The following is a 27,382-nucleotide window of genomic DNA, read 5'->3' as shown; positions in this document are numbered from 1 at the left end:
TTTTTTCTGTGACATTTGGCACTCACAGATCCCTTACTCTTTTTATGTCCCTCCGTAATGAGTAAAAAATCAATACCTGCTTGATATGGGGAATAAAACAATGGCCTTTTGCTGCCCACGGCATCAATCCTGACCGCTCCACAATGCCAAATGGCTGTCAGAACACGCAAATCAAGAGGAATGAATGGCAGAGAGATTAAGGTTGGTGGAGGTTGGGTTAAATAGCCCTGCGTGTTTTATAGGTGCCCCCGCTGCCACCTGTGTATATCTTCCAAATAAATGAATTGGGCTGACGGCGATGCAAAAGGTATAATTTGGTAAGCGCTGAATGATGCCATTTAAAGTGGACCCGCAGCTGCCCAAACAGTGTTTAATGAGGACAGATATCGACAGCAAGGTCAAGTGGCAGTGGATGTTAGTTTACATTAGGCTGCATAATACGGGCACGTGTGTGTAGTGGATGTGTGTGACTGTTGTGTAGGGAAGGCTGGAGAGAGAGAAATGCAAAGTAACCCTGCAGATGAGCTCCCCTCATAGAGGCTGAGAAAAATGTAAAAAAAAACAAAAAAACGGAGGGTGTACAGGACCACAGGGTTTCCCGCACGCTGCATCAGCAGGGGTCGGCCGCTAATTTAGGGTGTGGGCGGACAGCGAGGAGCACGAAGGGCAAACGGAAACCATGTGGGGAGAGACAATGCAGTTACCTCTGCTTTGCACAAATTGTGAATTTAATTGCTTTTTTTCTCCCCCTCCTCCTCTCAGTGCCACATTTGCGATGCCTATCCCTCACCTGTACAAAAAAAAAAAAAGTTTACGTTTCCATATGTTACCGATTTGCATTTTAATGACAGTTGTTGCCGTGACCGAACAGGCAGATCACAACATGTTGGGATATTAGACACTGCAAGGCTTTGTGTGTAAATCTGTCGACATGGAAGATTCGCCATCTCCCCCCCCTCATCCCTCCTACGCACAGTGAAACATGGTGAGGCTGCCCCAACCACCCACATAATGAAGCCCTTCTAAAACAAGCCGTCATTTAAACACGCCTCAGGGCAGTGCTGTATACGTTTTTACTAATTATTCCGATTAGAATCTCTTCCTATCAAAACATGTGCTACTAATAACATCATTTAATCAGCAGATAGTTTTATGTGTGGGAATCGCTCTCGCGTCCGTCTTCAGATCTCTATCTGATGTTAGGTGTTTCCTCATCAGGATTAGAGGAATAAAAGAGATTACATGATGCAGTGCAGCACACCACAGTTCAAAGCCAGTTGGATGCATTTTTAATCGGTTTGGATTTATTTTCTGCTGCCACATTGTCCAAACGTCCATTCATCCATTTTCTTGTTTACTTTATATGCTACGTGCAAAAAGAGACAGAGAGGTCATTTACTCGCCTTGTGAAAGTTCTGACTTTGGTATGAGCTAATGCAGGTATAGTGAGAAAAAAAAAAGAATCCTAGAAAATGATAATGCCAGGGGTGATCACTGCCAGACAGTCACATGAAGAGGGCTAGCTATTGCTTTTTCAGGTCAAGTCTCAGGAGAGAAGACTTGACCACTTGCTCTTACCTGCAGGGCGAACCTTAGGATGTTGCCTTGGGCCCTTGAAAGGTTTGACCATAACTGTGGCTTTCCTTCATCCAGATCCTGAAATAATTTAATCTGACACTGATTTGGAGGACAATTTATTAAGTGAGACCCAGAAAACGATGCTGTCAAGATCACAAGGGGTACTCAAAAGCAATGTAGCTAGCAATGCAGCTTACAACATGCTACCAGCACACAGTGCTGGTAGCATGTTGGTAAGCTACCAGCACTGTGTGTGGGTGAAACAAATGTGCATCTATTAGACCTCACCATTTTACTGATGACTTTGTGCAAAGAAACAATTCTGATTACTTTTTTTTCCCCTCGATAAATTAAAGTTAAAGTTGTGTGGGGTTGTGTGGGCTCAACATACAAACAATGAGAGATGTAGCTCCAGGCTACCCCCAGCTAGGCTTTAACCATCACTGCTCAAACCAACTTACTGCTAGTTCAGATGCTGTCTACCTATTAGGCTCCCAGGTTTCTTTTTAGAAGTCTGTGCATCTCTCCAGCTCCCTCTGCCTGATTCTTTCTCACGTGAAGGAGACTATTGATCAAGCTGTGCTGTTTTCAGCATTGTTAGTGTGTGGTTGAAAACATGCTCTCTCAGATCCTGTGATGGTCCACTACAACATGAAGAAAAAAAGCATTGCCCTTCCCCCCTTTGACTGTCAGTAACATCAGTAGAACGCTTTTAGGTGTTTGTCTAAATGACAGTAAAAGTCCTTAGAAGAAGTCAGATATATTTTGCATCCAAGCAGTCCTTTGCGATATTGCAAAAAAAATTATATTGTGAGGATTGTGATTCAATACACTGTGCAGCTCAAATCGTGAATCCTTTTCAATGCGTAGTTATTACAGTCATCTTGTTCATTATGCCCATTCCCATTTTGAGGAGCTACTTCTCCTCTAAGCTCATTGCTAATGTCTCTATAAATTGGCATTTTGGTAACACTCATCTTTTTTCTACTGAGCAGCAAATTTCCAACATAATGACCATGATAGACATGGTCAAACTCGCTGAGTTTTGGTTGACTAAATGTGTGTGTTTTTTCTTTTTTTAGCAGCCTCAATGTGGTGCTTTCCTTGAATCACAATTGGGTGTACTTTTGTTTTTACACAAACAATTTTTCAAGTTAGTCTCCACTAGAGATGTGCCGATCAGGTTTTTTCCTGCCGATACAGATACCTATCACCCACGAGGGCCGATCACCGATACCGATCACATAATTATTATTATTATTTTTTTATCATAAACACTACCGGTTACATTATGTGGAAAAAGGAACCATGAATTCACCTTAATTTAGACAAAAACTTGTTTTTAATAACTTTTTCCCAGAAGAAAACTAAACAAAACAGGAATTCTGCAAATTGATCGGTAATACTATCTTTAACAGACTGACAACATATAAATGCTCTGAAGAGGCTAAATAATGTAAAGAGCCAAAATAAAACCTCTCAACATTACCAAAAAATTCAAGTATAAAACTTAACATTCAAAGGCAAATACAGGATCCATTACAATAAACAATCCTGAGTTACTGAATGAAACTTCCTGATAGCATAGCGGCTAGCTGATTACTGCTAGTTCTGAGTGGCTGTTTCTGACTGAGCGGAGTAATTATGCAGAACTGGGAGGAGATCAATTTTTTTTTTTGAGATTATCTGTCTCATGTTAGGACAGTGGAAGTTTTAATGCGTATGTAAAATGTTTTTTTAGGTTAGACACTGCAGCTTCAAACAGAGGTTCGGTGTGAGAGTCACTACCAGGTGGAGCAGAAGCGGCGCTCCTTCTGTGAAATATTACCATCTGTAAAGCGTAGCAGCGGTTCAACAGCGAGAGCAGAACCAGCGTCTTACTTCGCAGCTCAAAGACTTAAATAATTTTGCGGGTTATTTGTTTAGCTTTCTGACCGTCATGCTAATCCGGGTGAGTGTTTGTAGCTGTGCGCTGCTTTACCTGCTGTCTGATCCTCCATATGTCTTTTTTACTGCAGTGAGCCTCGATGTAGCCAAAATCCGTCGAGTATGGCATTGTTTTTATTTCGTATTAGCTTCGTTGTGTTGATGCATTTTGACGTGCTTCAATTTTCCGCCGCAACACGCAAACTTCCCCATTCACTCAGTGCGTTATAGTTCCACATCGATTAGGATTTGTTGCTGCGCGTTTGCGCAGTGTGAAGGAAAGAGGAGACCAGCTGCACAGGCAGGCTGCGAAATGAGATGCAGGTGATCGGTATCGGCAACAAGAGCCAATGATCGCCGATCACCGATCATGCACTTTTTCACGAAAATCGGTCGATTATGATCGGTGACCGATCGATCGGCACACCTCTAGTCTCTACCTTTTTTTACTCAATAACGATGGTGTGAATCTGTTGTGTGATCGTACACTTGAGGTTGGGTTAAATAATTTGAGAAACTAGCAATGAACAACTCATTTACATGGCTAAACAATGGAATTGGCAGATGGTGCACTTAGTTTTTTACCATTTTGCTATGAGGTCTAGTTGTTGTAGGTGTCGTTTTGTTATTTTCAGTAAATCTTGGTGCTTATCTTGTATTTTGCGGGTTATGAGGCATTTCAGTTGTTGTTTGCCCTCCTGAGGGCAATTGGGAGCAGCTTGCAGAGAGAAAAAGAAAGCACAGGTGTCCTCCTTTGTGTATGGCATGAAGCAGCAGCACCTTTATTTCTTCAACAAAGGAAGTAATTGAAAAACAAAACTGTGTAAAGGATTAATTAGCTTCTGTTTCTTTTGATCTCTTTCTTTCCTCATGCAGTTCAAGAGCAATCAGGGTGAATATTTAATGCGCATACAAAGATTGGATATAAATTTTTTTTCTCCCTTGAACCAAAGTTGTGCCTCAGATGAAGCAGCCCAATTAAGGGCAGGATGGTGTTCTGTCTTCCCTCAATGCCGTCACTGAGTAAGCCGAGCATGCACTGTAACTGCCGATCCTGCTTGAGAAAATCAATATTAAGAGTTGGTAAGTTTGGGACTTGAAGCAAAAGCAAACGGAAGAGGAGGAGCATGGGGGGGATGAAATGATACGCTGGCACAGCTAGCCCACGAGACGTCGAGGAGAGAAGCGAAGGGGGATCAAACTCAGGAGGGAAAGTGAGTGTGGAGGGTGGGTGCGGCGATACCAGAGATAGCCTCCGCATGCCCCAGTGGCCTACTACAGGAATTCAATACAGCCATTGACAAAAGAAGGCATCCATTGTGGAGGAACTATCCCCCTTTGGGAAGCTGGTCCATTTCCTTATTAATTGTGCTCTCATTAAAATAAAAGGAAGCAGAGCGAGAGAAATGGATAGCCCGAGAGTAATGGTAGATGTTTGGCGTTGGCCTTGCTCTGCTTGGAAAGATGCCAAGGTCGAGAACGATTGCGCTTCTTCTTGCCGGATACTCTGTAGTTTGTGTCGTTTTTTTTTTGTTTTGTTTTTTTGTGCCACACTAACAACACACGCAACCGAAGACTCATGCACTCCCTTCATTTATCTTCCTCTTCTCAAACCCTCCCACGCACAGAAAGAAACACAAATCTCCCTCCAATCCTCTGCGGATGTATAGCATCAGAGCTCAGACGGGGTCAAAGCTTGGCCTCAGTCTCGCACCGCAGCTATTAACAGTGGAGAGAGTCATCGCTTTAGGGTCACGGATCACAGATATCCAGACCAAACACACGCCTCGACGTACCCCCCTGACCCTCTTTAAGCCTACTTCTGGTTGATGGTAAGAAAACTCAAATATCGTTCCTGCTATGTGAACGCATATAAATGCTGCAATCAGAAGTAAGAGTCAGGACAGAGCTCAAGAGCTGGTTATTATCTGCATCATCGTCTATTTTTTATTTTTTTTAGTTTATTTTTTTCTTTTAATATATAGCTATTGTGTCAGATTTATTAAATTCTCACTAAGAAAGATATATGGGTCAAACTATCAAAGTTGGAAAAAAGTTACTGTTTTAGACCAGCAAAGCATACTAAAATGATCCAGTCAACAAGCAGGCAGGATTTTTGTAGATTTATGAAGCTTGTATTACCCTAACCCCTCCCCCACTTGTTGTTGCATACTACCTCTCAGCTTGCTGTCCCTTTTTCTCACCATTTAAATCTAAATTTATTGACATAAAGTATCACTTCCTGGGTGATTAAGCGCTAGGGCTGAGCTTTGGGTAAAGAGGCGGTGCTTTGTACGAGCAGGTGTTGAGGCACCCTGAAATGGTTTCCATGGTAGATGTAAGGATTCTTTTTTGATGTAAAGCTCAAAAAAGTTGATTTTTTTAGACTATCCCCCACCCTTTTAAATAAAATAGGAACTCTTCATAAGGCTCCAATAGTTAAAAAGTTTTGTTCTAACCTATGACAATTATCCTTTTATTTCTGTCTTTGTTTTCTTCCTCTTCATTGTTTCTCAATCCCGGAAATGATGTTGTAAACCCACAAACACATTTACCAGCCATTTGTCTTAGAGCAGCTTGTTACCAGCTTTGTTTATCTATAATGGCGCCGTAGCAGCAGAACTCGTTCTGCGCCGTCTTAAATACGCTGTTCTCCGGTTTGTAGACTGGCATCGCAATGCAGAATCCCATATCAGGAACGTATTCTTTGGGAAGGTTCGGGAGGAGGACAGGAGCCGTAACCTCTCCCAGACGACTCCCCGTAGTCGGGAACCCTACAAAAGACCGACTGTGTCAAATGAGGAAAAATTGCAGGTGCACATTCCCCAGCAGCGCACTCCCACTCTCCACACATATATTATCTCGTACTCACACGCCGTCTTCCTGATCACTGCCCCCTCATTTGTTGGCGGAAAGAGGTGGCGGGGGAGGTGGGGAGGGCTGTAGGGGAGGGGATCCTCTTTCACTGTGATAATAGAGTCCTTTCTCCTCCACGAGATGGACCTGGGAGAGGGCTGAAACGAGAGACGCAGAGTGAGCGATGTCACTCCACAGCAGGCGGAGGCATCGCGCAATATGGCATGCCGCTTTTTATGGGCCCTCTGCAGATGTTTCTCAGCTGCACGTTGGCTCTGGGAACACAATGGAGGGTATTTAGTGGTGAGGATCACAGGGACCACCCCTATAACTGGCTGCTTATGATTTAAATCCTAATCTCCCCACTGACGCATATCTCATAAGAGGAAAAACTTATGAGGCTGAGTGAACCTTTTAATCGCTCGCAAATTTGGATCACGTTTAAACGGGGTTTTTTTTTTAAGCTTTAGAATTTTAGGTTTGTTTTTACCCATGTGTTTTTTATGCAGTAAAGCAATATTTGGTCAGCTGGGAATACATATGGGAACGCTGGGAGCCAAAAGCTCAATTATATGTTAGCTTCAAAATATTTCTTGCCATTCGCAGCCTTTAATAGTTATGATCCAAAACAGGCTTGAGTTCATCCTCTGTTTCATCCACACAGATTAACAAGGTAATATTTAGGTATCTATTTAGTGTAAACTTGGGAAATATTGACTCACAATATGCTGCTTTGATCAGATGGAAGGACTGGACTGATATGTCGCAAAATAGCAGACTAAGTGCAACGAAGCAACTTGGAAACCTTCAGAAAGCCTGGAGAACTTTTGATAAAGATAACTTCAAAAGCCTGGAGGAAAATGTGGCTCCTTGTAATCAAAGTATATGTTAATAAGGGCTGTTCTTAAAATGTCTGCACAGTACTTTAAAGGAAAGGCAGTGTTGGGCATGAAATGATGCAGTAAGTATTTCCTTTTTTTTTTTTTACATCAGAGTAAAAAGGAATGAGAGAAGCAGGGGACTCATTTAGGAAGATCTGGAGCCAGTTTAGGTTACCGATCCTCTCTCTTTTTCTAATGCGAAGTAAAATTACAACAAACTAAGTTTCACATAAACTTCATTTTTTGATTCATTCCACATGGATACTTTTCTCAAGAATATTAATATGTACTTTCTAAAATGGTCCTTGCTAAAAAAAAAAAAAAAAGTACTATTTTACAGATGCCTTCAACACAAAGTTAGAAGCAGAATGTTGAGTAACTACGCCAGATATTTGTGTGGCTATAGAGTTATTGAAATAGATGAAAAACCACAGAGGAGTTATGGAGGTTGTGCATAAAATGTTTGTTGGATCCCCAAAACCTCGCAGAAGGGCAGCACAACCCCTTCCATCAAAACGAAACACCAAATTAAGTAAATTGAAACCAACATCATCAATCATCTAAATGAATGTTTCTGATTTATTTTTTTATTTTTTTTATAGAAGATGGATGTGAAAAATAACCAGATTTGACATGAGTGAAAGATGCAAGTGCATCTGTCTGAGAACAGCTGTGATTAGATGCAGTTTTTTTTTATTAAATCTAGATGCGTTCCTTTTTAAATATTCATTTATATAAATGCCAAAACGTTCAGAAGAAAAACAAAATGTGAGCCTCTTCTTCTGCCGCCATTTCTGCTGTGGAGGCACACTGTTTTTGTCGCATTGTGACCCCTGGTCATCGGAGGGGGAAGTGCAAAACGAAACCAAGGCTCGACTTTGAAGAACATCAACAGTCCAGCATCGCTAATTGGTCACATTGGTTCAAAATAGCACTGGCACATGTGCATTATTTTTATTCACCATATGGTAAATTCAGTAACTACATTTTTATCACCTTCCCCCCCCGCACAGTTTGGACATTTTATCTTTTCACACTGAAACAAGTTTTAAAAACCCTCAAATGCATTTTTTCCCCATCTGTGAGCAAGTATGAAGTCTCATCATTTAACTTTTTGTCGTTCCTATCTCAGAAAATCTAGAGGCTTTCAGTTTGAACGCAGGTTTTTATGACACTCCTGGAGACCTGGTAGTGCGTTAGGATTCACATTGAATCAGCTAAAAAGCTGTACTGTCTAAACCAGGTTTATCTCACTGACCAGATTGATGACTTTGGGATTAAAATCAAAATCTTGAACTGGCAGCTGTTTGGATACGTAACAGCTGTTTCTCTCATTGAATAAAAAAGTCAAAATAAATAATCTTGAGATCTGAAGTGGCAGCCTTCCTCCCTGCCATAGCAGCTAAGCTCCACATCTGCCCGACTTGAGCAGCACGTGCCTCACTCAGCGCCGCTCGCCGCATTTGCTACCCCTGCGTTTTTTGTTTTCTTCTTCTGCTTCTGTCAGAAGCCCAACGCGCCACATGTAAAGGGTTGCCGCCGGTTGACTTAATGCCTTATAACCACGTACATGTTCCTTCATACATATTCCGCGCTCATTATTTCGGCACAATGAGCTCATGTCTGATACCCGTCATCCTGAATGCACAAGCGAAAGAAAACGATCAAAGGAGATCATCATGGCCGTGTGTCTCGGATGCAGCGTAGCCACCCAGGCTAATTTCTGCAGCAATGTCTTCATCGCGTACATGTGGAATGGGATTGCTTCATGCTCTGTGGGTGGTGGAAGGGAATCACTTTTTAGCATCCACCTACAGGACTCAATGTTTTTTTTCCCTCCTTTTTGCTATTATATTTTTGTCTCTTTTTTTATTCATCTCATTAGCTCTTTTTTTTATTCACAGGCCGTCTTTAACAACAGTCACCCACACGTTTTCTTGTCTCCTGCTGCAGCACACCAGTGCTAGGCATCTACCTTCGCCACAGCGTTGCACAATAAGCTCTCTGGTGCTCTGTGACCCCACGGAAAGAGCCTGTGTACTCTCCTTCTGGGCACACAGCTGAAGAATAAAAGGACACAAGATTAAATCAGTTAGGGTGCAGGGGGGCGGTGGATCACAGTAAGCAGGGAGGTTTTGATTTTAAAAAACTTCCAGCCTTGACGTCATCTTCTGTATGCATTTGCAAAACAACAATATTCCTACGAGGAAAGTGCGCGGCGGCTAATGTATCGCGCTTGCACACGGAGACGAGCATGTCGGAATTAACAAATGACAAGGGAGATAAACCAAAGAAGCCAGCTGTTATTAAGTACAGCCTTTAATCTGCTCTTGCCATCCAGTGGATCAAATTTCACCAGCCGCTGGAGTCTTACAGAATATAGGGCAAGCCCCCCCCCCCCCAACCCACCCCCACTTGCTTCTGCTCACTCTCATCCTGCATCTTTACTCACTCAGATACCTTTAGAATCTACCTTCTTTTGCTCTAAAATGCATGCGAAAAGCATACACTTTGCACTCTACTACACTGCCTTACACCTTTTTTTTTAGTGAAGGAGGAATGTATTTCCTGGGGATTTCTTTTGTGATGGACCAACACAAAGTGTCCAACATAATTGTGAAGCGGTTGAGAAATTGCATAAAATATGATTTGTTCATAAATTGAACTTTTTGGGGTTTCATGCAAAACACTACTGAAAACTGCACATAATAACCCAAACGCACCGCCCCCAAGACGAAATACGCTGGTGGCAGCATCATGATATGGGTGTTGTCTTTCTTCAGCAGGGACTGTGAAGTTGCATGGAGCAAACAGGAGAGTGGATGGGGCTAAATACAAGGCAGTATAGGACTAAAACCAGGAGGTTTTAGTCCTATAACTAGACTTAAGTCTACAAAAGACTTAGGCCTAGGGGTGGAGGTTGACCTTGTCAACAACATAAAGCTGGAACTACAATGAAAAGATTTAGATTAGGCCATTGACCTAGTCAAAGTGCACACCTAAATTCAGTCGAGAGGCTGGTCAAGATTGGCAGCTCTCTCTCTCTCTCTCTCTCTCTCTCTATATATATATATATATATATATATATATATATATATATATATATATATATATGAAGCGAAAATGATTCTACAAAGTGTTCCCTTAAGGGGTCTGAACACAACTGAATATGCCACACTATTCTGATTTTCAGATTTTTAACACAAAATCCCAACATATGAAAGTTGTAATGTGACAAATTGTGAACAAGTTTAAGACTTATGAATACTTTTTTTGTTCTAGCATGGGGACAGAAAGAATACATTAAATTCCTTAATGTGTCTGAAAGCATTAGTAATCCTTACAGAACATAGTGCTGCATTGTGGACTGTATGTAGAAGAAAAACAAGAAATGTCCTTCCCCAACCCTTTGTAATATAAAAATTACTCCAGTGGCACTAATAATGGATAAAAAAAAGTGTCCAACTGTAACTGAAAAATGTAACAGCGTTGTAGAATATGCATGGAATTACAATTTTTATTTTCTCCTTTATATATCTTCTTGTTCTGTATTATGTATGTCAACACTACAGCACTGAGTTTTAATTGGTATTAATTCATGCTTTTTGCCCTCAGATATTACGCTGCCAAAAAATAAAAAAATAAAAAACTGCTCTTGCAGGAGAGAATGAGCAAGAGAATTGGCTTTGGTCTATTTCTGAATGTACTCTTCCACGGGAAACAAATCAGCGCGGCGCGATACAAAAAGCCGGAGTGTTCATACGAGGCAACTTTTGATTAAACAGAATGCAAACAAGTTCGCACAAGATGCTGCGACAGAAGGAGAGCATCGATTTTTCTGTTCCCGTCCACAAATGGGGGATCGGGGATCCTTTTTTTCCCCAAACACCACAAATTCCAGATAGGTCCAAATATTTCATACTGCCTTTAAAAAGGATTTAATCAGCAAACAATATGGTCTGTCATTCTAATGTTTCTGCCATATATTCATCAATTTGCAACAAACAAATTAAGATTGCTGTGCGTACAATCGACACTGAGGGGTTTCTTCTTGTCCGCTGATTTGAATCAAGTTGGATTAAATGCTTGACGTTTTTTTTTTTTTTTCATTACCATCTCAACATTTACCACACACAGATCAGCTTTATCCAAAAGCAAGAAGTCATTAAAGGGTTTTTTTGTTGTGACAGCTGGTATGGGGTAGGAGGAGGTGGGCACTAACCTGGTGGCCAGCGTGTTGGAGTTCAGCTCCATTTACGCGCCGCATTTTGCTCTATTAATACATCCATAATAAGTCGAGCCCCAGGGATCCATTCAGATGGTGATATTGCCTGGTTCCCATTTCATTACAAGAGAACACATTTTCTAAGTATTCTGTCATCAGCCCGGGCTATATTTTATGTGAAAGGACCTTCGACAAACCTGCAGGTTGCTATGGGAATGAAAGAAGCCCGGTGAGGTGTTAAAACGAATGGCGCTTCCTGAGGTGTAACATAAAGGTAAATGGTCCTTTTTCTTTTTTTTAACAAGCGACTCCAGCAAATCAGTCAATTAATGCACTCAAAGGACTTTTCTTTATTTATTCATTTTGTAAACAAAAACTACTCGTATTAACCCTTAGTTGCTGCGGATTCGTGCTCTTAACAGTTACAAACACTGAAGTCTTCACAGAAGATTTGTTGAACTACAAAATACACTGGCATCTAGCTGCAGGCCCTCTGTCAATTTGTTGAGATTTTAACTAACTGTTGGACACAATTTTTATTTTTGTTCAAGTTTACTTCATAGCTGAATTTAAAAAAACACATAAGTATGTGAACCCGCTTATTTTGACAAGTACTTTGTACTTAAATCTAACCACAAGTGTACAAAAACACACAATCCACATGCCAGCATGTCATTTTCTTAACAAAGATGGCACCACATGCTAATACTTTAGGTACATGTATTAAAGCTAATATTTGCTTTAATGGAATCAGGACATTTTTTGACAACGCCAAAGCTGGCTCCTTGCTTTAAAGCCTGACGTTAAGCAGCATTTTTCATTAGTGTCGGCTGTCATTTTTATAAGTGGGTGTGTTGCTTTCAATTTTTCCCTGACACCAGGCATTTTCAGTTGTTTTGCCGTTTCTTACTTTTGTGGTTTTAGCAGTTTTGTACCTGATATTTTCACAGAAATGTTTTAAGGGGACAGCTATTTGTACACTGGCAGGTTATATTCTCGCTTTCTTTTCCCTGCCTCGTCTGAACCTCCTTCTCCCTGAAATCGTCGTATTAGCATGCCTGCACTGCAGTTTATCTCGGTTCACTTTGCTAAACTTAACCGAGCTCTTGCCTCTGGTACGCTGCGAGGCAATTCCATCAGGTAATGTGGAGTCAAAGAAGAGTAAGGAAAAGACCTCTTTCCTCTCACACAAGACAAAATTTCAGCCTGTTGTTTCTTCTCTTTGACCTCAATTACTACCAGGGCATGTGTTACTAAAGGGCCATGTTGAATCATGTCTGCTCTGGGAGCCATGTTTGTAGGTCTTTGTGTGCAGTTGTGTACCTCCCCTGACTGTGTGGAGGGGATTGTGTTAGCTTAAGCCCGAGGAGGCTCTGTACAGTAGGTGGGGGGCCAAGGTGCATTAGTCTTGGCTGAGATGTTCCCTCGAGTGATGCCGAACATGTGGGTCGGTGGGTTGGTGGTTTGCAGGAGCGGAGGGAGACGGAGCTAGAAAGAAAGAGGGAAAAAAAAATAAGGCAATGAAAGGAGCGAGAACAGTAAAACGATGTCGGACATGATTGGAGCTGAACAAAGCTCTATTCGCTGTCATGAGCCGCTGGCGCAGCACTTGCCTGCTGCACACATTCAGCTCTGGCTCGGACCTCCTGGCAGAGCACCGCTTTGCTTATAGAAAGTAGCACTCTCTCTCTCTGTGTGGTTTGATTACACGTGGCTAAGTGAAATGGGAAATGATCCGAATCTCACTTTGATTAGAGCTAAAAACAGAAAAGACGTTAAGTCTCCAGATAAACGAGATTAATGTTGGACATATTTGTTGTTGTTTTGTTTCGATGTGAGATTATGTGTAGATTACACGTTGCCTTCGGATCAAACCTATTTTTTGTCGTCAATGTTGTCACCTTTCTTACTGCAAAGATCAGTTAATGTTATTGGGATCACAAAGTGCTGCGTTGCTGGAAAAGAAAACAATATTCTTTCTGCGCAAAAAAATCTGAAGTGTGACTTTTCATGCGAAGCATCTGTGCACATGGGCTTTTAGATCTTGCCACATGTTCTCAATTCGGTGTAGATCTGGACTTTTAGTGGAACTGCTGTGAGCCGTGGCAGCTTGGGAAAACAATCCAGTTGCTCCATTTAATGTGTATGATTGTCAGGAAGCTCTTGTAAAAGAGTTCTTTGATTTTATTCGAGGTTAGGGTTAAGGTTTTTATTGTCACTAATTGTAAATAGCCTGTCTTTTTTGAATGAACCTACTCACTTTGGACCAGAGTAGAGTATTTTGTGTAGCTATGTGAAGTTTTGCCGTACAATTTTTATTCTTTATTCTGTTTTTATATATCGCACATTTCTTTGTGGGAATACTTGTTTTGGTTTTGATTGCTTGTCAATTTTGCTGCTTTTGCACATATATTTCCTCATTATGGGACAGTAAAGGATATTTCGATTCCATTTTATTCTTCCCTAAGTATTTCACATCTCAATGTGACCCAACTTGTTCTAACCCAATAATAAAATGTTAGCTTACGATCAGTGGCGCAAAAAGTGGGTATGCAGGGTATGCAACGCATAGGGGCGCAGCACCAGAGGGGGCGCCAAAACCCCGTCTGGAGGGGGCGGCGCGCCGATGACGTTTTCCCGTACACTTTTGGCGCGCCTTACCCTCCTTCACCTCGCGCACGTAGCGAGTTTTACCCTTCACGTATCGTCGCCTCGGGGGGGGCTGAGTGAGCGTCGCTCCTTCACCCTGGGGGGGGGGCTGAGTGAGCGTCGCTCCTTCACCCTGACGTTCCTTCCCTCGGTCGGGGGGGGGGGCGCCGATCTATGTTTTCGCATCCACCTGAATAATGTGTAGTTGCGCCACTGCTTACGATATACGAGGATTTTTAACATTAGATCTCCATTAGATCTCCACGAAAGCACCTCCTTTTTTTTTTCTTGTGTTGTTTGCACTTAATAAATTAAAGTGGTCATTAGTCCAATAGAAGTGGCTCCTAGATGAAGAGACACTTCACCCCTTCTTTTGGAGTACGTGAAAGAATCTGTGAGGAGCGATGGAAATGCACTTGTTTGTCTACTTGAGCATATGCAACATTTAGATATCTGCCAGATTAAAAGTATACCACAGAAGGATATGCAAGTTGCCGTGGTTTGCCTGCTCCATATATAGGAACTAATTTATTGCATCTCTGTTATTAACTTTAACTATGTTGACACATGGTAGCAGCAGGGGAGTAAAGGTAATATTCTGCCTCCATGTAATGACTACTATCTTGTGGATGGATGTTGCATATGGTTTACCCTGCAAATAATATATAATATAAAAAAACACCTCTCACCACAAGGAGCCTGATATTTCTAGGTGCGGTAGTTTATTACAACAGCACTGCTTCTGCATCCGCCCCCCCCCCCGTGCTAATTTGTTAACACTGACGAGCTCATTCCCTCCAGGCGCCACGGGCAGTTTGACTGACAGTTTGAAACTCGCACTTGTACGTTTTTCCGCCCTGCAGTAACCCACCATCAGTCGTCTCTCTCTCTCTCCTTTTCCCCTGGAATTTGCGAGCGCAAGTTCCTCGCTGGCAATTAATGCGTTCGGATGCGTGTCGGCAAATGCGAGCTGAAACAAAACGAATGGGCCGATCTGGCCGCCGCGTTAGCGGATGTCTGGATCCTGTCAAACTGAGAAACGTTGATTGTTCTCAGCAGCATCGTTGGTCCAAAGTGTCAAAAGCCAACAAAGTTATTTGAAATGTCTGTAGTCTGGGAATTTGCCATGTTTACACCTGTATCTATAAAACCGATATTTTTGGTGTTATTCTTCAAGCTTCCAGCCTTGTTTCCTGGGAGTTTATTTGACCATCCTTTGAGTGGGAGGTGAAAATAATTTGCCGCTTTTAAGTCTTACATTCTTTACATGCCACAAAAAAAGCATTTTTTTTCGTATTGATGTTTTTCTCCTGAAACACTAAATCGGCAGACTTTGGCAGGTTCGAGATAATTTTACATTTTTTAAAACAAAAAGGGAAGATTGAAGATTTGCCTGCCTTAAGCAACATGTGAACGTAATTTATTTGAGAACAATTTGATTGATCTGCATCTCACCTCAAGATAAATAATCCCTCGTGTTTTATTGAAAGAGAGCTCCTGCTTGTTACACAATAGTCTTTTCAAGAAACTTCTTCCTTCCTACCCTCCCTCCTGCACCCACTAGTTTGTCATTTGTTGCAAACTAAGAAGTTGGTGTGACAGACTCCCATTGGTCTAATCAAATAACCGCTCCCAGATTCATGTGCTAATTAATCACTGGCTCTGGGGGCTGGACCCGTCCGGTATTGCTCCGAGGAAAATGAGACATTTGATCTGTTGAATCAGCTCCCTCGCAGTCCCCTCCTCCCCTCTTCCATCTATCTTCCATTAATTTGATGAAGTCCGAGTTCATTTGAATGCAACCGCCCCTCTTCCAACATACATTCACAATATTCTGGGTTAAGAGATATTTGAAAATAAGCACCTAATACATTAAAAAAAAATCTCCACACTCCTTTCCTTGCACTAAAACTATTTAGGCGTTTAAGGAACATCTTGTTGCTTTTTATAAGTGCAGTATCATGACACTGGTCATAACAATATGAATAGAAGCCTGTGTGTGTGATGAGTCATCTGTTAGAAGGTGGAATATACTGGGGTCTTCAAATGTGACGTGCTTGAAGCAGGAAAAATTACGAGGTGATTTGATCAGAGCATCTTTAAAGCTGTAGCTGTTGTTGGAGTGTTCCTGGTCTAAAGTAGCGAGTATCTTTTAAAAGTTAAGGCCCCAACATACTTGGTGCGAATTGCCAAAGTCGGTTCTGATTGATGAAATTTGCGTCATTTTGTTCGCGGAGAGGCATCCACCTGCCGAACTCGACACCAGGCAATGGTTAGACTATTTCGACGGAGCTCTGGGCGAAGTGCTGTCTGATTGGTTGATGTCATTTAAGCAGAAATGTGCTTGGACATCAATGTTGATATTTCTCTTGAAATAGTCTACGCTCTAGTTTTTCTGTCTCCGGGAGACATAAATACTTTGAGGAATGTTTATCTGACGCAATGAGGAATTATGTACATTTATTTGTATGATTCTTCATTAAATAACACCTATGAACATAAGACTGGTGGATGGTTAATAACTCCTCGTCGTCGTTCTTCAGGGAAGAGGTTCTCTGCAGAAAAGTGTGACACCATCTCAATGAGCATTTCATAACTGAAAAACTGAGGATGCAGGGAAAGGAGGGGAAACCCCTGCAGGTCGTGTGAGGTTGTGCCTCTCAGATTTAAAGGTGTGTGCAAATACGAATGTGCCACCACCACGTGACTGTTTAATGCTGGGTCTAATGGACAGTTGTCAGAAAGGTCCAAACATTTACAGGACTCGCTGCTAATACTGCAGCACTCTTGTGGTCTTAGACACAATCGGCCTCCATGTCCTTACTATCATTTATCATTTCAAAGAGTCATTTTAAATCATTTAGTACCGATAAAGTCCATTCTTGGCTGAAATCAGTCTAGAAACCTTTGATTGAGTCTTTCCTATCTAAAATGATGCATCTCTCCTTAGGAGCTGCCTCATGTCCCACCAGATTTTGGCTCATTCAGCAGCAGAGTTCAGTGTATTGTGAGCGAGAGTCGACCTTAACAGCTCCACCCTGACATGTTTTCACCAGAGATGAAAAAGAAGCCAGCCCCCCAAAGGCCACTGTTTTGTTCCCAGTGATGACTTTTAAATGTCATATCCCGCTCTGTCTGCATTTTAGAGCCTTTTGGTTCAAGGAAAGGTAAAAAAAAAAAAAAAGAAGAAAAAATCCGCCACCCAAACAAGAATGAACATTTTAGGTGAAAAATCCCCCCTTCCTTATTTTTCTATTATCATTAGCAAGCACCCAATAAGTGCATCAAAGAATTTCTCCTTAGAGTGATTGTTGCGGCTCTGCGGGGGAGCGACATTTTCCAAATGACCGTTTTTCTCTCTGACCTTTCCTTTGCCCTTTTTGGTGAGTAATTGCGTATTTGTGAAATAATCATTACTGAGCTACGTCACACGCAGGCGTCACAATGAAAAATACGCTTTAGAAGTGGCGGAAGATTCCGTTATAACGACTTCGGTTTTGCTTAACTGAATCTCCCATCCCTTTTCTTTCCATTTTCAGCTATGCACTTGTCGAAAAGAATTATCCAGGGAGAATCTGCTGGGCTAAAAAAGCGATACGGGCTGCATATAAATACAGCTCTAAAGTTTTTCGCAGCTGAGGGAGAAAACAGATGGAACACACAGGCTCAGATAAGGCTTTCTACGAGGCTAATTCCGATTTTCAGTGGATGGGACAATGGTGTGTGCAGGTATACGGCAACTCAGAGGCTGTGTGTGTGTGAGAGAGAGAAGGGGGCAGGATGCTGGCTGTGCTACCTGGGCAATATGAGCCCTATCAATCACCACCCTCCAGACATAGATGTAATTAAACTTACAGTTGTTGACTATCTGGGTAATTTGAGCCATCACTGGCATGCTTTTACCCACTTGCATTAGAGGATTGCCGGTGCCCGTATCAACGGCATTGTGTTCGCTGATGTTTTTTTAATGTGTTTTGGGAATGCTGGCATCGATTGCAGGGATTTTGGAGAGAGATCTAAGGTTGTTCCAGGTGAACTTGTACAATACTGTAATATTAAGTTAAAGCAGTAAGTTTTACTCTACTAGGACTTTTTAAATTTTTTTTAAAATTGAAAACAAGCTTTATACATAAGAAGACGGTATACCTGAGTGATTTCTTGAGTCCCTATACTAGCTTATAACAAGAACCAAACGACACCTTGGAGGTGCTCTTAAGTCAGCTTGACTTAAATAACATTTTAACACCAACATTGAAATTAACAAAGACCTGTTGGCTGAAAACGTAACATGAATTAAGCACAATTGTGGAAACATTTAAGATACTTCCCAGGAGTGGGTGTCTCACTATGCTGACCACAAAATAAAAAAAAATACATCTCTATTTCAGACTCTTCAGCAATGTTGTGTGTGAATAAACCACAGGACACCCAGCATATTACTGATGGTACAGGTAGCAATATTTGGCCATTGTGCAAAGGAAAAAACAAACGCATAATTTTAGCAAAACTGCCAAGTATGGTAGTGAGAAAGGTGATGATCTGGGTGTGACCTGAGGCCTTGAGAAACACTGAAATATTCTAGAAATGTGTCACATATAAATGTGATTCTATAAATATTAAATATTTCATCAAATATGGTTTTTACCCTCTTTTTTTGTCTACATAGTCTTGATTTCTATTGTACACTTGGGCCAGATTTACAGACTTTTCGAACATGTCAATGCCCTAATAGTGGAAAAATGATTTTAGAAGCATTCTGCTTCTAAAATCTCTGACTTTCAGATACTGTTCACTGGCTGGTAGTTTTTTCTTTTTCTGCAGGTCCCATTTTGCCTTCTATTTGTTCACTTTCCTCTCCTTTTTTAAAACATTGCACACTGACAAAACGTGCCAAAGTATGATGAACCCTACAGTTATGAGCAGAGGAGTTGAGATGAGATTTTCTATAAATTATAATTTTCTTTATGTAAGCTGTTTTATGTCTACATATTTTTGTTTTTCTTTCTTGCCCTCATTTAAAGACCAAGCGCAAAATATGCAAGGATCAAAAATAACAGTTTGTTCTGTTTTAATCAAACTAAATTACGCACCTTTCCGTTTCCTAAGTGCACCTGCCTGAGTCGACCTGTGTTATCTCCCGTTTTCTCGCGCCGTTATTTGTTTCAGCAAACTTTGGTTTGATTCACACCAGTGCTGTTTAGGAGGCGGAATAAATCTTTCCACTAAGAGGAAGATAATTGGTAGCTTTCATCCCTGCATTGGAAATAATTATTCCAATCTGTGATGTTTCAATAGCGAGTGCGCTTTAGTGTGTTGGGGTTTGAATGATTTATGAGACGAAATGAAATGACACGATAATGACGGTCCTCTCCTGTCGCTTCACCTCATTGCGTCCCTTTGTGTTTGCTGCGTTTATTTGTGGGGAAATGTAAAGAGCAGTACCTGGCTGACTTTTATTGCTGCAGATTGTGTGCCTCGCTGTTCTTGTTTTATGCACATAAGGAATTTTTTTTATTTTTTTTTACACCTATCCATCATGCAATGCCATCAGGAAGGCTTAAGAACAAAGAGTGCTGCAACAGATGGTATGTTCCCCCCGCGGAGCCTTGATCTCAGCATCCTCGAGTTGGTGTGATTTGTACGCCAAGAGTCAGGTTGACATTGTTGCACTAAGAGATTTCAAGAAGTATAATTAGACATGACTAGCCACTGGAACTTGAACAAAGCCTGAGTACCTATAATAAAAATAAATAAATAAAAAGTTGACATAAAAAAAAGATGCGCTAAGAGCTGACACAATGCCGGACAAACCTGCGAGAAGAAAATTATTATTATATCACAGTTTCAAGATGAATTTCCATTAAAAAATAAATAAATAAATAATAAATCAATCACCTAAATCCCAGACATGTCATACAATAAGGTGATCATATGAGTGAGAGAAATGACAGAAGTAATGATAGAAAATTGCATGCGTCACCCTTTTCAGGTGGATTGGGTTGTTACTTAAGTGCTTGAGACACAAAAAAAAAGAATCGAAAGGGATGATAGATGCTGTCGGTGTTTTTATGAAGCCTTTACAGTCATCATCTTTTGCATCGCGCAAGACATTTGAGTCTGTGTTCATTCGGTAAAAAGATTAGCCGACAGCATCTGTTTGGTTGTGACTGCTGGGCTTTCAAAGATGTTCCACCTTCCACTTTTGAAAATGGAAATTTAGTGTTGCTGATGACCACAGTGATACACATCGAAAGAAAATTACATTACGTAGTGTTTGCTAAAGAGAGATTGTCATTGTAGCTACTCAGTACCTCAAACAAATTATACTCTGGTACTTTATTTTTCTTGTTCAGGACATGAGCTGGTATGAAACTCTGATGTAAAAATACCAGCCAACACGGAGAAAATGCCAGTGTTTTTTAGGGAAATATTCAAACAGAAATGTACTTTTAGCTCATTGCTTCTCTTTAAAACAAACAAAAAAAACACAAGGTATTCCCACTGATGTTAAAATAATGCAGAGCAGTGATTAAGCACAAAGATAAAAAAAATAAATATCTGCTAAATTTACTAGTAATTTTCCATCCATCCATTTTCTGCCGCTTATCCGAGGTCAGGTCGCGGGGGCAGCAGCTTCAGAAGGGAGGCCCAGACTTCCCTCTCCCCAGCAACTTCTTCCAGCTCCTCCGGGGGAGCCCCAAGGCGTTCCCAGGCCAGCCGAGGCCCAGCTGGTACCCCATACTCCCAGAGAACCCCTCACAAGGCCCCCCCTGGGGACACGGTCGAACGCCTTCTTCAAGTCCACAAAACACATGTAGACTGGTTGGGCGTACTCCCATGCACCCTCCAGGACCTTGCTGAGGGTGTAGAGCTGGTCCAGTGTTCCACGACCAGGACGAAAACCACACTGCTCTTCCTGAATCCAAGGTTCGACTATCCGATGGACCCTCCTCTCCAGGACCCCTGAATAGACCTTACCAGTGAGGCTTAAGAGTGTGACCCCTCTGTAATTGGAGCACACCCTCCGGTCCCCCTTTTTGAACAGGTGTACCACCACCCCAGTCTGCCAATCCAGGGAAACTGCCCCAGATGTCCATGCAATATTGCAGAGTCGCATGAGCCAACACAACCCTACAACATCCAGACCCTTAAGGAACTCCGGGCGGATCTCATCCACCCCCAGGGCCCTGCCACCGAAGAGCTTTTTGACCACCTCGGCGACCTCGTCCTCAGAGATTGCAGAACCCAACCCAGAGTCCCCAGGCTCAGCTTCCTCAACAGAAGGCATGTTGGTGGGATTGAGGAGGTCGTTGAAGTATTCAGCCCACCGGCCCACAACGTCCCGAGTTGAGGTCAGCAGCACACCATCCCCACTATAAACAGTGTTGGTGCTGCACTGCTTCCCCCTCCTGAGACGCCGGATGGTGGACCAGAATCGTCCTAGGTGTACTGGTGCCAAGTGCATATGGACACCCTTATGCTTGAACATGGTGTTCGTGATGGACAATCCGTGACGAGCACAGAAGTCCAACAACAGAACACCACTCGAGTTCAGATCGGGGGGGCCGTTCCTCCCAACCACGCCCCTCCAGGTCTCACCGTCATTGCCCACGTGAGCATTGAAGTCCCCCAGTAGAACAAGGGAGTCCCCAGGAGGGGCACTCTCCAGTACCCCCTCTAAGGACTCCAAGAAGGGTGGGTAATCTGAACTGCTGTTCGGCCCGTAAACACAGACAACAGTCAGAACCCGTACCCCCACCCATAGGCGGAGGGAGGCTACCCTCTCGTTCACCGGGGTAAACCCCAACGTACAGGCGCCAAGATGGGGGGCAACAAGTATGCCCACTCCTGCCCAGCGCCTCTCACCATGGACAACTCCAGAGTGGAAGTACGTCCAGCCCCTCACAAGGAGACTGGTTCCAGAACCAGAGTCATGCGTCGAGGTGAGGCTGACTATTTCTAGCTGGAACCTCTCAGCCTCGCACACTAGCTCCGGTTCCTTCCCCACCAGAGAGGTGACGTTCCACGTCCCAAGAGCCAGCTTCTGCAGCCAAGGATCAGACCGCCAGGGTCCCCTCCCTCGGCTGCTGCCCGTAACACAATGCACCCGACCCCTTTGGCCCCTCCGACAGGTGGTGAGCCCATTGGAAGGGGGACCCACGTCTCCTGTTCGGGCTGAGCTCGGCCAGGCTCTGTGGGTAAAAGCTCGGCCACCAGGCACTCGCCATCGTGCCCCACCTCCAGGCCTGGCTCCAGAGTGGGGCCCCAGTGACCCGCGTCCGGGCGAGGGAACGCCAGATCCAAAGTTCGTCTCCATCATAAGGGGTCTTCGGGCTGCGCTTTGTCTGGTTCCTCACCTAGGACCTGTCTGCCTTGGGTGACCGTACCAGCGGCATAAAGCCCCAGACAGCATAGCTCCTAGGATCATTGGGACACTCAAACCCCTCCACCACGATAAGGTGGCAGCCCGAGGAGGAGTAGTAATTTTCCTTCCATTGTAATTCTGCTAATATTAGCTGCTTAAATGATCACACTGTCTACTTGGGTGTCTAGCCTGAAGTTAGCTGCTTTACAGATATATTGATATACATATAGGGCTGCTCGACGCTCCACATAAACAAAGAAAACATTGCTCACTCCAGCACTTTCACAGGGCCTGGAGGGAGAATGCTGCAGAGCAGCTCATTGGTTCATGTAAAAACATAAACGGATGTTTGTTTTGTTTTTAAATGAATGTGTTCTACTATCACTGTGGGAAAATACTGATTATGTAGCTCTTGTATTATATATATGATTAATCTCAGTTTTGAAGCAGAGATATACATAAGATGAGAAAAAAAAGAGGTCAGGCTTTTCAAATACTAGCAACAAAGATTTTAAATCAGTGGCAGCTGAAACACCAGAATCGGCAGAGTTGTTTTAAATGTTTATTTTTATTTTTGTTGTTGTTAATTTTCACACAGTCCTAAAGCATTTAGACGTAAATATTGCTTAGACGAGTATAGTCAGTGTAGACTTGGTCTGGTTTCACGATTTACTAAGAATTTAAAAAGCTCCAGTTTCAAAACCGCTAAGGAAATTACCGTTAATAGGGAGTGATGAACGCAACTAAGCATTTTCTCCATATGTACAGAGCACATTGTAATGCATGAAACTGAAAAGAAGACTGAGGCATTTTTTTCTTGCCCATTACAAAGACAGAGCCAAACATCTAAAAACATTCCAAGTCACAAAAAGACATACAGTTGTGGTCTTAAAATTAAAATGAGGTTATTTTTGTGTTTGTTACTGTTTTCTGACTATGAAAGTCATGTCTATTGAGCAGCTTACTGCAGGCTGGTTTGGAGCAGGTAGCCTATTATCAGATCACTGGGGTTGGGACTATTTATTATCTCACAATTCGATTCCAATTTTTGATTCAAAGAAAAAATATTCATGCTGATTTCTGCTGTATTCTGTAGGTTTGTAAAGGATCCTCAAGATCTGCTCCAGTCTGCTTTGCAAAGCAGAATGATAAATGGAGACTTTAAAGCGTCACATTTATTAAGTTTTAAATATTAATATTAATCGTTAGACGGAATTACTATCGCCCTGCATCCTCCATTTACTTTTACGAAGTGGTAAAGAGAGAGAGTGCCCCACCTTTCTGCAGACGGCCTCCACTGAGGGCAACGACATTGTAATTTCCATCCAAAAGTTTTGCAGTTGTTGTAGTCATTTAGTAAAGTAATATATAATATTTATGGTTTGCTGTTCGCATAAAAGCATTTAAACATTTAAACATTTTCAATTCAGATATTTGTGTGAATGCCATGGAGTTGTGGTGTCAAGGCTATACTTTTAGAATCTCATCCTGGTCTGTGAGAGTGGCAAACTTAATTTGGCCAGTCATGCAGCTGTATTAGCTGCTTTGTCTGCAGTGAGCTTGTTATTTTACCAACATGTCGTTGACTCATTACAGGTCATTACCAGTGTTTATTTCAAAATGCCGTTCTCATAAAACCAGAGAGGCCCTTTGATGGCCAAACCGCAGGCATCCATCCGTCTTTGGAAAAAGAAAAAGTTTAGGTTGCGTGTTTAGACTTTCTCTCATTTGGATGTCACCTACAACTGACTTACAGCTCACGCGATCAGGTGGGAAGTGGATAGCGCTTCTCTGCTGTTGCTACTCTAAAATTGCTGAAAATGATCCAGTGACATGTTAAATTTTAATGGCTTTTAAATCTTTTCCAAACTTTTAAAATCTTAAATTCAGAACCTCTCTACCTCCACCTTTCTACTTAGCTAAAAGAAAGCACAGATTCTCTCTTTGTCACTAAGACTAATCTACTCTCCTCTTTTTTCCTGCCTCTCTCTGCTCCTTTTCTGTCTCGCTTGGCGTCATGTCACGGCGCTTTACGCATCCCAGAGACTTGTCTGAAAGGATGTTTATAAGCTCTTAAACTTACAAACTTCCCCTTACTGTCGCTGAGACCAGTGTTTATGCGTTCTGCTTGATTTTTAATATCTGGATCTAAACACAGAAAGCCTCCAGCCTGTTGCCGCACATGCTCACTCGCGTCGGGCGTCCTCGGCTCGCAGACGTTCACGGGCTTGCGAGGTCTTGTGTCTCGGTGACCCGCAGACGGCTGTCACTCTCAGTCTAATACATACATGGTTTCTTAGCCGTTTATTTGTTCTGGGCGGTTAACATGAGCCTTTTTTTTTTACATTTTTTTTATAACAATTTGACTCCTATCTCTGACTTAAGCCACATCTCGACCCTCTGCTTCCTGCCTGCGTGTGACCCCCTTAAAACACAATAAACCCAACGGCTCTCATGTTTCCTGGATACACAGTTTTTTGTGTTTTTCACTCTAATCTCCCAGCTTAATGCCCAAATAATGAACTGTGTATTTTCTCACAGGAAAGCCAACAAACACACCACTTCTTTATGTGTGATCAGTGTCAGTCTTGTACTCGGTCTTCTTTCCACAACTCCTGGCCTCTCGAGGGCCCCTGTGGTGTTGCTCATCCTCCTACTCCAAACAACTCGTGTCCTGTCAGCCCACACTCTTGAGAGAAGGGTGGAGAACCTCTTTGCATATGTCTCAGTGTCCAACCTTTTGATTGCAGGTCTTCCCATCTGTTCTTGTTTTTTTTTTTTTTTTTTTTTTAGTTGAAATATGCATAATTTTATTCAGGTCTTCACAAACAAATGCAACCATCTCCAGGTTGAAGCTGCTTCAGCTGTTTTCTTCTACTTCTTTTTTTTTTTTTTATGGAAATCTTCAACTTACGTCGGAATAAAAAAAGATGGGGACAATTCTCAAACTTTTCTTTTCATTACTTTTTTTTCTTGTTGTTTTCTGCAGCTTTCAGCAGAGCACCCATCCCGATGGCGGTGGTGAGGAGGGAGCTGTCCTGCGAGAGTTACCCCATCGAGCTACGCTGCCCGGGCACGGATGTCATCATGATCGAGAGCGCCAACTACGGCCGCACGGACGACAAAATCTGCGACGCAGACCCCGCGCAGATGGAGAACACACGATGTTATCTTCCGGATGCCTACAAGATCATGTCGCAAAGGTAACTGCACGTACAAATGAACTAAAGTGCTGGACGTGGGAATGAAGCCGTCAGCTAGCTTGAACTCATACCCGCACTCGGTGTTGCTTGCTGATTGTGGGATTAATGGGTAAGAATGCTAACTTATGTCACTAAGTAGTGAAACTTTCATAAGCGTAGTTGCTTAAGACATTAAAGAACTAGAATAAGCAAGAAAAAACAAACCGGAGTTCATTTTAAATCTGCTGCATATCTCGGGTGTGAAAACACCTCGACTTGTTCACTGCAAGAATTTTAACATATTAAGATATGTTTCGTTAGGAAAATGTTGACTCACTTCAGTATGAACTTGTAACAGGTAGAGTCTTCAGGGATGATTTTTTTAGTTTCTGTGAGTTTTCAAACTTACTGAGGCGCATTTCACAGACACACTCAAGGGCAGCTGACTACAGCAACGTTAAATTTATTCAGTCAAATACAAATTGCTTCTTTAAACTTCGAAAAACATTCTGATGGCTATTTTTTTTCTTCTTTCAAGTAACCTGAAAGCTTTAGGGAAGTTATGGTGATGAGTCTGACATTTCTTGATTCTACAGGTCTGGCAGTAATCAGCGTTGGGGTGTGGCTATTGAAACTAAACACGGCTCTCTTAAGATGTGATTAATCAAAGTAAATTCACTTTAACAGTATTCTCTCACAAGGCTGTATTGGTGTGGACAACATTTTCCTTAATAAATGGATAAATAAATATATTTACTCAGGTTGTCTTTGTCTAAATGTTTGCGGCACGTAGATCATGCGTATACTTACCATTAGGTCTTTCATTTCGTAATGCTCCCGCTCTTTGGTGTTTGCGGTAGAAATCAGGATAATAAACATGATGATATTTGGGACTAATTCAGAACATGACCTTATGAGTGTGTGCGCACTTGTGCATAATTTGCTTCACGCTGCTCAGTAATCAACTTGAGGGTCTTTTCATGTTAAAAAAAACAGCTAAAGGAGGTACTAAATAAGACATGAGATTTGCTAAATTTCAATTACATCAGTGATTTTATATATATATATATATATATATATATATATATATATATATATATATAATCTTATTTCTGAAGAGAATGGAGGGTGTAAAATAGACAATTGCATACATGTCTCCCATACCAGCATGGTTTTGAATGGATCCGTTTATCACACGGGGATAGAACAATAAAATCTCATGTTGTTAAATGTTATGTGTATTTATCTTTGCTGGTGTTTAACTTAAAGAGTCTCAGTGATGCATAAACAACTTCTCTTAACAAAAATACCTCACCACTGTTTATCTGTTTTGGTCATCGATTAGTGTTGACACGTATCAATAATCGTTAGCCGTTGTCGGTCAAAAATAATTACTCTCTCGAAGAGTTTTTGTGGCAGACTGTCTCCAGATTTACAAACCCTTTGAGTAAAAAAAAAAAAAAATCCACACAAAAAAAAACCAGTGACACCCAAACCTATTTATCTGAATAGCTACACTAAAGCCTAACTGTGTGATGGCCTTTGCTGTGTAATTGATTGCCAACATTAGGGTAATACATACACTTGTTTTGTAGTTTTAACTAAGCTTGAATTTCAGAAAGTATTGCTCTCCAGGGGGAGTGCAGATTGAGTGTACATTTAGTGTGCAGGAGCCATTTTGTTGACGTATGGCAGCATTAAGAGCAGAATGAAAGCTCCA

The 27,382-nt window shown here is 42.0% G+C and overlaps 1 protein-coding gene across 22 annotated transcripts in view; it reads left to right on the top strand.

The window, feature by feature from the left end:
- The window catches only part of LOC103480667 (adhesion G protein-coupled receptor L3), a 275,386-nt gene that overhangs the window by 94,904 nt on the left and 153,100 nt on the right, over positions 1-27,382 (top strand). For all 22 annotated transcript variants that reach the window (XM_081599528.1, XM_081599541.1, XM_081599532.1 and 19 more), the window contains one exon: positions 25,470-25,683. In XM_081599528.1, coding sequence (XP_081455654.1) covers positions 25,470-25,683 — 214 coding nt within the window. The remainder of the gene's footprint in view (positions 1-25,469; positions 25,684-27,382) is intronic.

The sequence above is a fragment of the Poecilia reticulata genome, chromosome 18 (genome assembly GCF_904066995.2).
Source record: "Poecilia reticulata chromosome 18, P_reticulata-male-v2, whole genome shotgun sequence".
In the NCBI taxonomy this organism is placed as follows: domain Eukaryota; kingdom Metazoa; phylum Chordata; class Actinopteri; order Cyprinodontiformes; family Poeciliidae; genus Poecilia; species Poecilia reticulata.
The sequence above is the reverse complement of the archived record's forward strand: the minus strand, read 5'-3'. Positions and strand labels throughout refer to the sequence as shown.